Source organism: Aethalodelphis obliquidens, unplaced genomic scaffold, assembly GCF_003676395.1.
Source record: "Aethalodelphis obliquidens isolate GAN/ISIS:26980383/991018 unplaced genomic scaffold, ASM367639v1 scaffold68, whole genome shotgun sequence".
Classification (NCBI taxonomy): domain Eukaryota; kingdom Metazoa; phylum Chordata; class Mammalia; order Artiodactyla; family Delphinidae; genus Aethalodelphis; species Aethalodelphis obliquidens.
In genome coordinates, this window is record NW_020838012.1 from 4,682,345 (window position 1) to 4,700,722 (window position 18,378).

The window sequence follows — 18,378 nt, forward strand, 5'->3', positions numbered from 1 at the left end:
AAAAGGCAAAAAAACAACTGACACTGCAGAAATACAAAGAATCATGTGAGATTACTACAAGCAACTAGATGCAAATAAAATGGACAGCCTGGATAAATGGACACATTCTTATGAAAGCATAACTTTCCTAGACTGAACTAGGAAGAAATAGAATATATAAAGAGATTAATCACAAGCACTGAAATTGAGACTGTGATTAAAAATTATCCAACAAACAAAAGCCCAGGACAAGATAGCTTCACAGGTGATTTCTATCAAACATTTAGAGAAGAGCTAACACCTATCCTTCTCAAACTCTTCCAAAATATAGCAGAGGGAGGACACTCCCAAACTCATTCTATGAGGCCACCATCACCCTGATACCAAAACCAGACAAAGATGTCACAAAGAAAGAAAACTACAGGCTGATGTAGTAGCACTGATGAACATAGATGCAAAAATCCTCAACAAAATAGTAGCAAACAGAATCCAACAGCACAGTAAAAGGATCATATAACAGGATCAAGTGGGGTTTATAACAGGAATGCAAGGATTCTTCAATATACACAAATCAATCAATGTGATACACCATATCAACAAATTGAAGGAGAAAAACCATGTGATCATCTCAATAGATGCAGAAAAAGCTTTTGCAAAATTCAACTCCGAGTTATGATAAAAACCCTCCAGAAAGTAGGCATAGAGGGAACTTACCTTAATATAATAAAGGCCATATATGACAAAACCACAGCCAACATCATTCTCAATGGTGAAAAACTGGAACCATTTCCACTAATATCAAGAAGAAGACAAGGTTGTCGACTCTCACCATTATTATTCAACAGAGTTTTGGAAGTTTTGGCAGAGCAATCAGAGAAGAAAAAGAAATAAAAGGAATACAAATTGGAAAAGAAGAAGTAAAGCTGTCACTGTTTGCAGATGACATGATACTCTACATAGAGAATCCTAAAGATGCTATCAGAAAACTACTACAGCTAATCAATGAATTTGGGAAAGTAGCAGGATACAAAATTAACACACAGAAATCTCTTGCATTCCTGTACACTAATGATGAAAAATCTGAAAGAGAATTTAAGGAAACACTCCCATTTACCATTGCAACAAAAGGAATAAAATACCTGGGAATAAACATATCTAAGGAGACAAAAGACCTGTATGCAGAAAACTATAAGACACTGACTGATGAAACTAATTAAAAATAACAGAAACAGATGGAGAGATATACCATGTTTTTGGATTGGAAGAATCTACATTGTGAAAATGACTCTACTATCCAAAGCAATCTACAGATTCAATGCAATCTCTATGAAACTACCACTGGCATTTTTCACAGAACTAGAGCAAAACATTTCACAATTTGTATGGAAACACAAAAGACCCCGAATAGCCAAAGCAGTCTTGAGAAAGAGGAACAGAGCTGGAGGAACCAGGCTCCCTGACTTCAGACTATACTACAAAGCTACATTAATCAGGCATCTGGTGGTGCAGTGGCTGGGAGTCTGCCTGCCGATGCAGAGGACGCAGGTTCATGCCCCGGTCTGGGAGGATCCCACGTGCTGTGGAGCGGCTGGGCCCGTGAGCCATGGTTTCTGAGCCTGCGTGTCCGGAGCCTGTGTTCCGCAATGGGAGAGGCCACAGCAGTGAGAGGCCTGCGCATATGAGAAAAAAAAAATGCTACAGTAATCAAAACAGTATGGTACTGGCGCAAAAAAAGAAATGTTGCTCAGAAATGTAGATCAATGGAACAAGACAGAAAGCCCAGAGATAAACCCATGCACATATGGTCACCTTATTTTTGATAAAGGAGGCAAGAATACACAATGGAGAAAAGACAGCCTCTTCAATAGGTGGTGCTGGGATAACTGGACAGCTACATGTAAAAGAATGAAATTAGAACACTCCCTAACACCATACACAGATATAAACTCAGAATGGATTAAAGACCTAAATGTAAGGCCAGACACCATCAAACTCTTAGAGGAAAACATAGGCAGAACACTCTATGACATAAATCACAGCAAGATCCTTTTTGACCCACCTCCTAGAGAAAAACAAATGGGACCTAATGAAACTTCAAAGCTTTTGCACAGCAAAGGAAACCATAAACAAGATGAAAAGACAACCCTCAGAATGGGAGAAAATATTTGCAAATGAAGCAACTGACAAAGGATTAATCTCCAAAATTTACAAGCAGCTCATGCAGCTCAATATCTAAAAAACAAACAACCCAATCCAAAAATGGGCAGAAGACCTAAATAGACATTTCTCCAAGGAAGATATGCAGATTGCCAACAAACACATGAAAGAATGTTGAACATCACTAATCATTAGAGGAATGCAAATCAAAACTATAATGAGGTATTACCTCACACCAGTCAGAATGGCCATCATCAAAAAATCTACAAAAAATAAATGCTGGAGAGGGTGTGGAGAAAAGGGAACCTTCTTACAGTGTTGGTGGGTATGTATACTGATAGAGCCACTATGAAGAACAGTATGGAGGTTCCCTAAAATACTAAGAATAGAACTACCATACGACCCAGCAATCTCACTTCTGGGCATATACCCTGAGAAAACCATAAATCAAAAAGAGCCATGTACCAAAATGTTCATTGCAGCTCTATTTACAATAGCCAGGAAATGGAAGCAACTTAAGTGTCCATCAACAGTTGAATGGATAAAGAAGATGTGGCACATATTTACAATGGAATATTACTCAGCCATAAAAAGATATGAAATTGAGTTATTTGTAGTGAGTTGGATGGACCTAGTGTCTGTCATACAGAGTGAAGTAAGTCAGAACGAGATAAACAAATACTGTATGCTAACACATACATATGGAATCTAAAGAAAAAAAAAAGATTATGAAGAACCTAGGGGCAGGACAGGAATAAAGAAGGAGATGTAGAGATTGGACTTGAGGACATGGGAAGGGGGAAGGGTAAGTTGGGATGAAGTGAGAGAGTGGCAGGGACTAATATATACTACCAAGTGTAAAATAGAAAGCTAGTGGGAAGCAGCCGCATATCACAGGGAGGTCAGCTCGGTGCTTTGTGACCACCTAGAGGGGTGGGTTAGGGAGGGTGGGAGGGAGACGCAAGTGAGAGGAGATATGGGGATATAGGTATATGTATAGCTGATTCAGTTTGTTATAATGCAGAAACTATCACACCATTGTTAAGCAATTATACTCCAATAAAATTGTTGTTAAGAAAAATAAAAACCGGGAGCCAGATCACATGAGCTGCAGAGCAAATCTATAGCAAAAACTAAAATAAAAGCCATATATCACCACAGGCTACTGTTAGCATTATCTTTATTAAAAAATTCATAAAAGCACTTGAAAAGGCATCCTTTTGAATTGAATAAGCCAGCATGTATAAAATCAAAGAAAATTTTAACAAGATGAAAGCAAAGTATGATTCTTCTCAGAATATTATATTTGTTTCCTGAAGGCTTTCTTGTCAAATAAGAAGTGCTTTTAAACCAATCTGACTCTCTAGAGACTTTAAAGACAAAGTTCCATATGAAAGATTATGTTGCTAGAAATTTTGTAATGTTTTATTGAAAGCTTCACTTGCAAAATGAGATGATAATGATAATCTCAATAAGGATAACAATAGTTGCAATTTGCTTCTTAAGTTGTGTTAGAGACTTTGTTAAGTGCAGTTCATGAATTATCTCATTTAATTCTTACTAGAGCCCTATGAGGGGGCATTATTATTCCAATATCATGGATAACAATACAGAGGCTGAAAAAAGTTAAATAATGTATTGAAGGCCAGTAGTCAAAACTATTTCTATGGAGTGTTGCCAGGTCAATGACAGGAAGTTCAGCTGAATTTGAATTTCAGATAAATGATAAATAAATAAATAAATAAATAAATAAATAAATATATATATATATTGTTAGAAGTATGTCCCATGGAATATTAGGGAGATGATTATATTAGAAATTAATTCATTTTTTATCTGAAAATCAAATTTAACTGGTGTCTTGTGTTTTTATTTGCCAGATCTGGAAACTCTACTTCTATCTCACTCCAGAAAAATTTGCATAAGACTACTAGGTTACACTGCATCCCAATCCTCTGTTATGTACAGGCAATTCCTGATTTACTTACTTGAAATTTATGGGATAAATTTTAAGCATCTAGCATAGCATCAAGACCCTTTATGATTTGGACTCCACTTTCCTGATCTCCACATTCAGGGCTGCATCAAATGCCAAGGTTCTGAGGCAGGAGCTGAATGGTGTGTGTCTGGAGGCCAGTGTAGCTGTCGTGGGCTGAGTGAGAGAGAACTCAGAGCCACATCAGAGAGCGGACAGGGACCAGATAACACAGGCCTTTGGAGATCACTGTAAGGACATATGTTTCTACTTTGAGTGAGGTGGGCAGCTATTGGTGAATTTAAAATGGAATGACCTGGCTTAAGTTTTAACAGGACAAAATTGGTTGCCTCTTGGAGAGCAATGTGAGAGGGACAAGGGTGGAAGCAGGGAGGGGTTGCAAATATCAGGCAACAGCTAAAGAGGCTGCTTTTCTTGAGCTGTTGGGCTTCAAGGATTTTGTGGGTTCAGGATGCAAGCTCTGGATGACAACTTCTAACTTAGAGCTAGAGAGAGGGGAATCATTCTTCAAGTTTTAGTTTGGAACCTGGTGTGGCTTCACATTGAGAGATGAAAGGAACCTGTTCCAGGTGAACCTTGTGGATATTGCATCTTTAGGTGCAGAAGAGGCAGCCCTACTGGCGTAGAGCAATGTTCTGTCACAAAAGGCAGAAGCAAAGGCTGCGGCAAAACTGTACCCTCAAGGGGAGAGCAGGTGGTGGGCAGGCAGCTGGAGCACATAATCAGACATGATCCTGCACACAGCTGAGACACTTCCTGGAACCTCCCAGAAACAACTGGGAGAGACAGGGGGTGGCCAGGTACTGCAACTATGCAAGAGTTCCTATGATGCTGTTAGACTTTAATTTAACTATGACCTAATTTATACCTACATAGGCATGGAAGCATTAGGGTTAGCAAAAATAAACGAATGAATTTAAAGAACAAACCACAAACACTTAGCAAATTTTAACTGTCTACTTTGTGCTAGGCGTGTGCTTCTTGGATATTACCTCATTTACTTTTCACAACAATCCCAGATCAGGCATATATTATCATCAATCCCTTTTTACTGATGAAAGACATAGATAACTAGCTTGCACAAAGTCATGGAGATTTGAACTGCTTCTGTCAGAAATTCAAATTTAACTGACTGCAGACAGAGTTCATGTTTTTAACATCTAAGCCATTTAGCCTCCTGAGGAAAATAAAGTTCACCCTAATGAGCTAAGCAGAGTTCTTTAGCAAAAATAAAAATGATTGAAATCATGGGAGATGCCAAAATAAATAGTCTGAAATTCACTCTGACGAACATTTATTATAGAAGGATCAGAGCTCCCAAAGAGGCTGGATTCCAAGGTGGGAAGCCAGGGCAGCTATGTCAGCCAATCACACCCTTTGCCTCAAAGTCTTAGCCATATCCTATTTCTGTTGAGAAGAGCTGGCCACTTAGCTGTCATGGCCTTGGCCATTTTTGCCTCAAAAGCATGTCACCCAGGCCAGGTCACTTGAAGGACACATGCACAATGATTGTTCATTCTATCCCTAACTCCATTTAAATTATGAATGGAGGCTTTCTTTATGTCCTTAGTATCTGTTTTCAGGAGGATAGGGAAGATAGCATATGATGGATTGACAGAGTTCAAGATGAAGGTTTTGAATACAGACCCAAATCAAACAGGTTAAGTAAACACTTTCTTGCTCCCTTGTGATATATACCTCTAACCAATTCAGTTGGCAGTACCGTTGGGAATGTGTCTCCCAAGTTCTTTTTTGTCCTCTAGCTAGTTTAGTCCATATGGTGATATTAAAAAGAGATCAAAGCACAGTTGATATGGGGGAGCATCCAGGTGAAGGATTTCATTAGGAAAGAAACAAAAAGCTTCAAAGGGAAGGAAACATTTTCAGTCTAGCTCATGAAGGCCAAGAATATTGATCAGAATGCTTTACACATTCAAGATTTTCAGTGGTGTATCAGAAAGCCTGCTTTGAGTTCTCTTCAACTATAGCATTGGATTTGTGGTTCAGACCTTCCCCAATGTGCATAGCAATTCAAGAGTTTGTTAAGCCCAGGTGACTCACTGCTTAGTTGAATGTTTTGTTAAACGCTGAAAGATATATTACAATGTAGTAATGAGATTTCATGCCCAACTATTACACAATCCAGCTAGGTAATTCCACTGTGGATTCTTACTAGATTTGCCTGATTTGATTGCATGTAGTCAGCAAAAGTAATTACAAGTAGAATTCAAAACAACTCAAATTCTCTAATGCATTTAAATGCTAGGTCTGTCTATAGTTTCCTTTGGGAATTGATGTAGCTCTATAGTTTCAAACCTCAGCCTGATAAAACTACAAATTCCTGAGCTCTTCCCCAGATAGTCAATATCAGCATTTTTAGCAAGCACCTTAGGGTCTTTGGATGTGAGTGCACCAAAAACTTTGCTTTGGAAAGCACTGACTAGCCTCTCAAAGGCTCCTGAACGTAGCTGACAGCTCATGATATCCTCAGGTGTACAGAGTCACCTTTCTCATTCATCTTTCCCCATACACCTGGGGAGAGTTCATTCACCCTTTTGAATTAGCAGAGCATTAAGCACTCACTTTTCTATAGAATTTCCATTTTTACACAGACTACTTCTTTGTGGATTACATTATTTTATATAAAAGGGGATTACAATTTTGGTGGATATGGAAAAAGTAAAAGAGCTTGAAAGGTAAATGTCTTGTGAAGTTTTTAGTAGTTTTATCAAAAAATCTATTTATCTATCTGCCTATCTATTGATCCATCGACCCACCCACCCACCACCTACCTAATATGAAATATCTAATGTATTTTGGATATTAAATATACTTTATGTGATTCCCCATTTGTAAATTACATCTTTCATATTGGTCTTATCATAATAGAGGGCTTTGTATGTTTTGTCTGTAGCTTTTATCCTCAGGTAACTGATAGCCTTCTTTTTTTATTTTATTTTATTTTTTTGCAATTATTCCTTTTTATTTACTTTTTTTAAAAAATAAATAATTAATTATTTTATACAGCAGGTTCTTATTAGTCATCCATTTTATACACATTAGTGTATACATGTCAATCCCAATCTCCCAATTCATCCCACCACCACCAACCCCTGCTGCTTTCCCCCCTTGGTGTCTGTAAGTTTGTTCTCTACATCTGTGTCTCAATTTCTGCCCTGCAAACTGGTTCATCTGTACCATTTTTCTAGGTTCCACATATATACGTTAATATACAATATTTGTTTTTCTCTTTCGGACTTACTTCACTCTGTATGACAATCTTTAGGTCCATCCACGTCTCTAAAAATGACCCAATTCTGTTCCTTTTTATGGCTGTGTAATATTCCATTGTATATATGTACCACATATTCTTTATCCATTTGTCTGTTGATGGGCATTTAGGTTGCTTCCATGACCTGGTTGTTGTAAATGGTGCTGCAATGAACATTGGGGTCATGTGTCTTTTTGAATTATGGTTTTCTCTGGGTATATGCCCAGTAGTGGGATTGCTGGGTCATATGGTAATTTTATTTTTAGTTCTTTAAGGAACCTCCATACTGTTCTCCATAGTGGCTGTATCAATTTACATTCCCAACAACAGTGCAAGAGGGTTCCCTTTTCTCCACACCCTCTCCAGCATTTGTTGTTTTTAGATTTTCTGATGATGCCCATTCTAACTGATGTGAGGTGATACCTCATTGTAGTTTTGATTTGCATTTCTCTAATAATTAGTGATGTTGAGCAGCTTTTCATGTGCTTCTTAGCCATGTGTATGGCTTCTTTGGAGAAATGTCTATTTAAGTCTGCTGCCTATTTTTGGATTGGGTTGTTTGTTTTTTTTAATATTGAGCTGCATGTGTTATTTATATATTTTGGAGTTTAATCCTTTGTCTGTTGATTCATTTGCAAATACTTTCTCCCTTTGAGGGTTGTCTCTCATCTTGCTTATAGTTTCCTTTGCTTTGCAAAAGCATTTTAAGTTTCATTAGGTCCCATTTGTTTACTTTTGTTTTTATTTCCATTTTACCCTAGGAGGTAAAAAAATCTCTTGCTGTGATTTATGTCAAAGAGTGTTTGTCCTATGTTTTCCTCTAAGAGTTTTGTAGTGTCTGGTCTTACATTTAGGTCTCTAATTCATTTTGCGTTTATTTTTGTGTGAGGTGTTAGGCAGTGTCCTAATTTCATTCTTTTACATGTAGCTGTCCATTTTTCCCAGCACCACTTATTGAAGAGACTGTCTTCTCTCCATTGTATATCCTTGCCTCCGTTGTCAAAGATTAGCTGACCATAGGTGCATGGGTTTATCTCTGGGCTTTTTATCTTGTTCCACTGATCTATATTTCTGTTTTTGTGCCAGTACCATATTGTCTTGATTAGTGAAGTCTGTAGTATAGTCTGAAGTCAGGGAGTCTGATTCCTCCAGCTCCACTTTTTTTCCCTCAAGATTGCTTTGTCTATTCAGGGTCTTTTTTGTCTCCATACAAACTTTAAGATTTTTTTTCTAGTTCTGTAAAAAATGCCATTGGTAATTTGAAAGGGATTGCATTGAATCTGTAGATTGCTTTGGGTAGTATAGTCATTTTCACAACATTGATTCTTCCAATCCAAGGACAAGGTATATCTCTCCACCTGTTGGTATTATCTTTAATTTCTTTCATCAGTGCCCTATAGTTTCCTGCATACAGGTGTTTTGTCTCCCTAGGTAGGTTTATTCTGAGGTATTTTATTCTTTTTGTTGCAATGGTAAATGGCAGTGTTTCCTGAATTTCTCTTTCAGATTTTTCATCATTAGTGTATAGGAATGCAAGAGATTTCTGTGCATTAATTTTGTATCCTGCAAATTTACCAAATTCATTGAGTAGCTCTAGTAGTTTTCTGGTGGCATCTTTAGGATTCTCTATGTATAGTATCTTGTCATCTGCAAACAGTGACAGTTTTACTTCTTCTTTTACAATTTGTATTCTTTTTATTTGTTTTCCTTCTCTGAATGCCGTGGCTAGGACTTCCAAAACTATGTTGAATAATAGTGGTGAGAGTGGACATCCTTGTCTTCCTGATCTTAGAGGAAATGTTTTCAGTTTTTCACCATTGAGAATGTTGATTGTTGTGGGTTTGTCATATATGGCTTTTATTATGTTGAGTTAGGTTCCATCTATGCCCAATTTCTGGAGAGTTTTATCATAAATTGGTGTTGAATTTTATCAAAAGATTTTTCTTCATCTATTGAGGTTATCATCTAGTTTTTATTCTTCAATTTTTTAATATGGTGCATCACATTGATTGATTTGCATATATTGAAGAATCCTTGCATCCCTGGGATAAATCCCTCTTGATCATAGTGTATGATCCTTTTAATGTGTTGTTGGTTTCTGATTGCTAGTATTTTGTTGAGGATTTTTGCATCTATATTCATCAGTGATTTTGGTCTGTAATTTTCTTTTTTTTGTAGTATCTTCGTCTGGTTTTGGTATCAGGGTGATGGTGGCCTCATAGAATGAGTTTGGGAGTGTTCCTTCCTCTGCAGTTTTTTGGAAGAGTTTGAGAAGGATGGTGTTAGCTCTTCTCTAAATATTTGATAGAATTCACCTGTGAGGCCATCTGACTCTGGGCTTTTGTTTGTTTGAAGATTTTTAATCATAGTTTCAATTTCATTACTTGTGATTGGTCTGTTCATATTTTCTAATTCTTCCTGGTTCAGTCTTGGATGTTTATACTTTTCTAAGAATTTGTCCATTTCTTCCAAGTTGTCCATTTTATTGGCATAGAGTTGCTTGTAATAGTCTCTTAGGATGCTTTGTATTTCTGTGGTGTCTGTTGTAACTTCTCCTTTTTCGTTTCTAATTTTATTGATTTGAGTCCTCTCATTCTTTTTCGTGATGAGTCATGCTAATGGTTTATCAGTTTTGTTTATCTTCTCAAAGAACCAGCTTTTAGTTTTATTGATCTTTGCTCTTGTTTTCTTTGTTTCTATTTCATTTATTTCTGCTCTGATCTTTATGATTTCTTTCCTTCTGCTAACTTTGGGTTTTGTTTGTTCTTCTTTCTCTAGTTCCTTTAGGTGTAAGGTTAGATTGTTTATTTGAGATATTTCTTGTTTCTTGAGGTAGGCTTGTATAGCTATAAACTTCCCTCTTAAAACTGCTTCTGCTGCATCCTATAGGTTTTGATTGTTGTGTTTTTATTGTCATTTGTCTCTAGGTATTTTTTAATTTCCTCTTTGATTTCTTCAGTGATCTCTCGGTTACTTAGTAATGTATTGTTTAGCCTCCATTTTTTTTTTTTATGATTTGTTCCCTATAATTGATTTCTAATATCATAGCATTGTGGTCAGAAAAGATGCTTGATATGATTTTAATTTTCTTAAATTTACTGAGCCTTGATTTGTGCCCCATGATGTGATCTATCCTGGAGAATGATCCATGCACACTTGAGAAGAAAGTGTAATCTGCTGTTTTTGGATGGAATGTCCTATAAATATCAATTAAATCTATGTGGTCTATTGTGTCATTTAAAGCTTGTGTTTCCTTATTATTTTTCTGTTTGGAGTGTAAGTGAAGTGTTAAATTCCCCCACTATTATTGTGTTACTGTCAATTTCCTCTTTTATAGCTGTTAGCAGTTGCCTTATGTATTGAGGTGCTCCTACGTTGGGTGCATATATATTTATAATTGTTATATCTTTTTCTTGGATTGATCTGTTGATCATTATGTAGTGTCCTTCCTTGTCTCATGTAACATTCTTTATTTTAAAGTCTATTTTATGTGATATGAGTATTGCTACTCCAGCTTTCTTTTGATTTCCATTTGCATGGAATATCTTTTTTCATCCCCTCACTTTCAGTCTGTATGTGTCCCTAGGTCTGAAGTGGGTCTATTGCAGAGGGCATATATATGGGTCTTGTTTTTGTATCCATTCATCAAGCCTGTGTCTTTTGGTTGGAGCATATAATCCATTCACTTTTAAGGTAATTATCGATATGTATGTTCCTATTACCATTTTCTTAACTGTTATGGGTTTGTTTTTGTAGGTCCTTTTCTCCTCTTGTGTTTCCCATTTAGAGAAGTTCCTTTAGCATTTGTTGTAGAGCTGGTTTGGTGGTGCTGAATTCTCTTAGCTTTTGCTTGTCTGTAAAGCTTTTGATTTCTCCATCGAATCTGAATGAGATCCTTGCCGGGTAGAGTAATCTTGGTTGTAGTTTCCTCCCTTTCATCACTTTAAGTATATCATGCTACTCCCTTCTGCCTTGTAGAGTTTCTGTTGAGGAAACAGCTGTTAATCTTATCGGAGTTCCATTGTATTTTATTTGTCATTTTTCCCTTGCTGGTTTCAATAATTTTTCTTTGCCTTTAATTTTAACCAGTTTAATTAATATGTGTCTCAGTGTGCTTCTCCTTGGCGGTATCCTGTATGGGACTCTGCACTTCCTGGACTTGGTTGGCTATTTCTTTTCCCATGTTAGGGAAATTTTCAATTATAATGTCTTCAAATATTTTCTCTGGTCCTTTCTCTCTCTCTTCTCTTTCTGGGACCCCTATAATGTGAATGTTGTTGTGTTTAATGTTGTCCCAGAGGTCTCTTAGGCTGTCTTCATTTCTTTTCATTCTTTCTTTCTTTATTCTGTTCTGCAGCAGTGAATTCCACCATTTTGTCTTCCAGGTCACTTATCCATTCTTCTGCCTCAGTTATTCTGCTATCAATTCCTTTTAGTGTATTTTTCATTTTGTTATTGTATTGTTCATCTCTGTTTGCTTGTTCTTTAATTCTTCTAGATCTTTGTTAAACATTTCTTTCATCTTCTCGATCTTTTCCTCCATTCTTTTTCCGAGGTCCTGTATCATCTTCACTATCATTATTCTGAATTCTTTTTCTGGAAGGTTGCCTATCTCACTTCATTTGGTTGTTTTTCTGGGGTTTTATCTTGTTCTTTCATCTGATAAATAGCCCTCTGCCTTTTCATCTTGTCTATCTTTCTGTGAATGTGGTTTTTGTTTCACAAGCTGCAGGATTGTAGTTCATCTTGCTTCTGCTGTCTGCTCTCTGGTGGATGAAGCTATCTAAGAGGCTTGTGTAATTTTCCTGATGGGAGGGACTGGTGGTGGGCACAGCTGGCTGTTGTTCTGTTGGTCAAAGCTCAGTAAAACTTTAATCCTTTTGTCTGCTGATTGGTGGGGCTGAGTTTCCTCTCTGTTCGTTGTTTGGCCTGAGACAACCCAACACTGGAGCCTACAGGGGCTAATGGTGGACTCTGGGTGGGCTCACTCCAAGGGCACTTCCCAGTACTTCTGCTGCCAGTGTCCTTGTCCTCACGGTGAGACAAAGCCAGCCCCCACCTCTGCAGGAGACTCACCAACCCTTGCAGGTAGGTCTGCTGCAGTTTCCTATGGGGTCACTGCTCTTTCCCTTGGGTCCCAATTACATACTACTTTGTGTGTGCCCTCCAAGAGTGGAGTCTCTGTTTCCCACATTCCTGTTAAAGTCCTGTAATCAAATCCTGGTAGCCTTCAGAGTCTGATTCTCTAGGAATTCCTCCTCCTGTTGCCAAACCCCCATGTTCCAAAGCCTGACGTGGGGCTCAGAACATTCACTCCAGTTGGTGGACTTCTGTGGTGTAAGTGTTCTCCAGTTTGTGAGTCACCTACCCAGCAGTTATGGGATTTGATTTTATTGTGATTGTGCCCCTCCTACCATCTCATTGTGGCTTGTCCTTTGTCTTTGGATGTGGGATATCATTTTTGGTGAGTTCCAGTGTCTTCCTGTCAATGATTGTTCAGCAGTTAGTTGTGATTTGGGTGTTTTTGCAAGAAGGAGTGAGAGCACGTCCTTCTACTCTGCCATTTTGAAACAAGTTGAGTTCTTGATAGCCTTTTTGGTGGAAGAAATATGATTTCCTTCTTTATTCCCATAGCAAAAATCTCATTAGTGGTCAATCAATAAATATTTGCTAATAGATTTATTCAGAAATGAGTATGGTAACAGTTTAATAGTGTATGTATAATGCATCAATATAGAGTTCAATTTTAAATATATTCAAGTCTTAATTGATAGGCACTAATGAAATATATAGGCATAGATTATTATAGAATCACAGATTTCTAGCCCTGGTTTGCTTCTTATAAATTATGAAAGTCCAAGTACATGAGGAAATCAGTCTTCTCTAAGGCACTAAGCTACTTGAGAAAAAGAACCATTTACTTAAACATTTCATTTTACACATAAAGCAATAGTTTTAGTTATCTGTACAATTTTTGTAGCATCTGATTCACACAGTAGGCACCTGAACGTTAGTTGAATGGATTGCTTAATGGAAATCGATTTCACTAACTGGATATTTAGATCTAGGCAATATATGGAGCAGCTTCCCGCATGCTCCACAAGGGGTGCCACCACTTATGGCTGTCCCATTATCACATTTTGCTGGATCTCCTTTGCTTCAGATACAAGTCTTGTTTCCCATTCATTTCAGATTTTCTTTGAGCAGCTGACTGAGCACGTGGATGCCAGTTCTTCCTTTTGGTTGCTACTGTATGTGCTAAAGACCTAATTATACTGTATCCTTGCCGAATCTGTAATCATACCCATTCTTCAAAAAGAGAAGATTTGTGTTTTTAATTTCCTTTTCAGGAACCAAGGATGATTTTGTTCATGTGGTCTGGAAAAGAGAAAATAGTAGACACCAGAACAGGGAATTTTCTCTTGGCCAGTCACTGGGAGGGACTCCCCTGTCTCCATTTAGACTGCAGGGACTGAGTACTACACTCACCCTCACTCATTGTTTTCCAAGTTTTAGAAATGAAATGAGATACTAGAGATAGTATCCTTACCTCCAATTAGCTAAACCCCCAATTATAATGCTGGAGTTGAGGGAGAAAACCTGAGAACATTCAGGCAGAAATAGTTCTGATCAGTTACTTTCTGTGTGTTTAGAACATAAACCAAACACCATGGTTTGGTTTTGTTCCCTTGGCTGCATGCTCAACCCTTGCTCTTTCAGACATGGTGTTCCTGGAACACAGACTCACTCAGAGGAAAGATCAAACAAAATGGATTTTAGAAATTTCTGACCTAACCTTACTATTTTGTAGATAAGAAAGTTGAGACTCAGAGAAGTTATGTTTAAGGTGAATCGATTGGATTGGATAGTGACAGATCTGGGACTAAAATGGGCCTTGCTATCTCTTTCATGACAGCTGACTTTTCATAGCTGTCTTACCCTTGTACTTCTATCTGATATTTGGAGTGATTTCATGCACATGTAGATGAGCTATCTTACATCTGAGCCTCTCAGTTCCTTGAATTCTTCATATGCAGTGACTTTTCTTATGATCCCACTTCCATCCCCCCCTCCCATGGATTTTCTCATCACCTGTCACTCCTCTGAAATATCTCAGTCTCTGAGTACAACAATTGCTTTTCTCTTATTCATTTCCTTTCCTTTCCTCTGGTCCTTAATGATATAAGGATTTCTATTCCCTTCGTGCCTCTGTTTTCTCCTTCTCAGCCCCCTTGTATGTTCCCCTCCTTCCCTGATCAACAGTGGTTCTCAAAGAGAACCCCAGACTGGCTGCATCAGCATGACTTGGAAACCCATTAGAAATGTGAATTCCCAGACACACTCAGCATACTGAATCCGAAACTCTTGGAATGGGACAGCAATATGTGTTTTAACCATCTGGAATGGGAATTAACAAACTCCAGGTTATTCTGATGCACCTTAAAGTTTGCAAACTACTACTCTTTAATTCTTGGTCTCTAGCCTCAGCTGGCTGTGGACACTAACCGTCAATCTTTATGTTTTCCAAATTAGTGATGTTCTATGTTTTCCATACTCGCTTCTTCAAATCTTCACCTTTCTCCTTAAATATGTGACAATGCCAATCTCTCCTCACTCTCCAGAGATTATCACCCTCTGACTTACAGTTCATGCTTGAATTCCCTTAAGCACCTGCCACCAAATCCTCAGGCTTACTACAGTTTTTTGCAATGAAAGAGTGTCCCTCTTCACGTCGAAGGTCAGCCTATACATACAACTGTGTCCTAAATCCCTTTCCCGTCAGCACTGGGGACTTTCTTTCTCCTCAGCAAGTTCTCTCTCTCTCTCTCCTGGCATCTTCCACCCAATTTCAATTTAAATTCATGCACTTAGGGATTTTGATTCTAAGTGTGATAAAAGCACTGTAGGGTTTTGAGCAAGGGAGTAGCATTATCTGGTATACAGTTTAAAAAGATTTTTATCCCTTTATGTGGAGAATGGATTGAATGGGCTGAAGCAAAAAAGTCAGTTTAGCTGTAGTGGAGATGTAACTAGCTTTGGGCTATGATTTGGAGGTAGAATGTATGGGGGAAGGTGGAGCGAATCAAAGGTAATCGTCGTCTTTTTGGTTTTTAACAACTGTGTGGATAATGATGCTGTTTACCAGAAAGAGGAAAGCTGGAAAGTAATAAGATGGCTGGAAATAATCAAGAATGTTTCTGGCATGTTAGGTTTCAATTGTTTATTGAACATTTATGAGGAGAGAGGCATCTACTTGAGATTAGAATTCCAGGAAGAGATGAAAAGTAGAAATATAGATTTAGGAATCTTTGGCCTATAAATAATACTCAAAGCTCCGGTGTTTGATGAAGTTACCTTGTGAAAGTGTGTATAAAGAGAAGGTGGCCCATGACAAAGTCCTGGGCTATTCCATTATTTAGTGGGAATATGGAGGGAAAGTTTCTAGCACGGGTGAATGAGAATGAACAACTAGTATTCTGAGAAATTCTCCTAAGCAGTTTTCAGCCAAATTCTGCTGACAGGTTAATTAAAATAAGAACGGAGAGGCAACCATTGGTAATGGCAACATGGAGGCCTCCAGAGATCTCAACAAAAGCAGTCACAATGAGACGGTGACAGCAAAAGTCTGATTAGAATGGCTTGGGGAACTTATGTTGTTGGATTAAAGTCCTGCCTAAGGAGAAGCTGAGAAACTTGTTAGTCTTTCATTCTAGTCCCTGCTCAACAGACTCTAGATCTAAAAATAGGTACTCAAGTCCTTCAAACTGATACAGACTTTTGTAAAAATAAGGGTGGTTGTTAAAGGCTCATATCTGAAAAGTTTAAATAAAGGTACCATGCAATTTAAACAGCTGGAATGTTAAAAATCAATATAGAATTCCATAAATGAAACTAGGGATAGGTTAGTTACCATGCCAAAATAACAACCATGACAAAATCAGTTAAATAACAGTAGGTAATAAAACAAATTGGAATCTGATATTACCTAGGATAAGTCAAGTTTAATGCAATCAGTCCATAGATACTTGAGAGCTGGCAACACACACACACATACACACACATTTGCCTTATTCTTATTAGTCAGTCCCTTTAAGATAGTATATTTAATTTCATGGCTGATAAAATATGAGGAGTAGCATTCTCATCAGCATATATTTACCAAGTCCCTGGTGTGTTTATACAGGAAAGAACATCTGGAAATGACCAGTATAATGATTACAACATTGGGGAAAACAAAACATGTAAAGAATCAAGTCTCAGTCAAATCCGCAACTCATAAAAACTGGTTATCAAGCAGCACAGGCACTGAAGATGATAAACTGGCTATACACTGAAGGATCATTGTAGTGAGCAGAGTGTAAAAAGGGCTGTTGGCCTTATAACTAATATAATTATCATCAGTGAGTGACACTACTAAATAAGAGGGGAACCATGTATCGTCCAGTAAATTGTTGTTTTGTTACCAGGATATTATACCCACGTACAGTTCATGTGTAACTGCACAAACACAAGATTCCTTTCATGATGAAGCATTTGAGAAAGAGAATCTTTCATATGAGGCTGTAAATATACCTAATCTCATATATAATATTCCTGTTCATTCATTTATTCCCTCATATTTTAAATTAGCAAAAATATATTGAGCACTTATTATGTGCAAAGCACTGCCTGAGTTTGCCTTAAATATGTGCATGTAAGAAAGAAATAAGCCCCCAATAATTAATCTATATTTTAGAATGAATGAGTCGCTGACATGCTGGTACTATTACCAAAGGGTGTGGACACCAAATGTTTAGTTCCTACCAGCTCATGACCCCCATCTTCATCGAAGTCCTCCTCTATCCCATCAGTCATCTCTTCTCCATCGGCATCTGGCCCTCCTTCAGCAGGCTCCTCTGTAGAGTGATCTGCATTCTCTGACACACATTCATCTTGGATCAGCTCTATACTCTCTTCCAATTTCTTCTTCTGAGCTTCTGGTGGAGGGGGGAAAAAGCAAATGACTACTACTTTGGGTTGCTCATGAGCCATTTGGATAAACCATGAAAAAACAGTCTATGAATGGGTAAACTCTGTACTATTGTGTGAGGAAGATAAAGTAAATTATGTTAAGGTTGAATTTATTCAGTCATGTAACTTATGTTCATATCTCTGTGTATTTACATGTAAGCATATTATTTTTTAACAGAATTAGCAAAAAAATTGGGGAATGCCGATGGTACTTGTATATAAGGAAACAAAGATTTACATAAACAGATTGATCTTTCTGGTTATATATAGTTCTTTCTGATAAGGATGTCCTCTCTAAGGAGAAAATACAGCAAAAAAAAAAAAAAAAAAGAAAATCAGATAAAACATAGAATGTGTTCACTCAAGGAAGGAGGATGAAGAATGCTCTCACTGACAAGTTCAAACTTAAGTGAAGAAGACAAAAACTCACTGAGGAAAAAAGTACAAAAGCAGATATGTTGGCCGTCAACAACATGTTCATGTGAACAATCCTTTGATATTTTACTCTAAATTCTGTTGGTAGATGTGGTTAACCACAAGGGTTAAGAATAAAATTCTGGTGTAAGAGAGCCCGTGTTCAATGTCGAGCTTCATCATTTACAAGCTTTGCGACGCTGAAATGATAAACCCTCCTTGTGCCTCAGTTTTCTCATCCACGCAATCAGGATAGAGAGATTTTAACTTTCAGGGCCTGGAGTAGTAAATCAAAGTGTTTAGTTTAGTGATTTGCAAATAGTAAGTGCTCAACAAATGAAGCTACATTCTACATTAATGGAATTCCCTCTAATGCCAGGGTGTGTGCATTTCGTTCACAGAAATGTGCCCAAATGGGAATTATGCTGACAACATAATAATTATTTCCCCTAGTGGTTGGTTTTCTTCTCTTGTGAAAATACCAAGAAGCACTGGGTATTGAATAAATGAGATTATCTTATGTACCTCCTTCTCTTATTGCCATGTGTAC

At 37.6% G+C, this 18,378-nt stretch overlaps 1 protein-coding gene across 17 annotated transcripts in view; it reads right to left on the reverse strand.

The window, feature by feature from the left end:
- Positions 1–18,378, reverse strand: part of RALYL (RALY RNA binding protein like) — an 836,785-nt gene that overhangs the window by 44,803 nt on the left and 773,604 nt on the right. For 13 of the 17 annotated variants that reach the window (XM_027089735.1, XM_027089728.1, XM_027089721.1 and 10 more), the window contains one exon: positions 17,208–17,380. The exons of 3 other annotated variants lie outside the window; for them this stretch is intronic. In XM_027089735.1, coding sequence (XP_026945536.1) covers positions 17,208–17,380 — 173 coding nt within the window. The remainder of the gene's footprint in view (positions 1–17,207; positions 17,381–18,378) is intronic. One more of the 17 variants, XM_027089726.1, reaches the window with a different exon arrangement.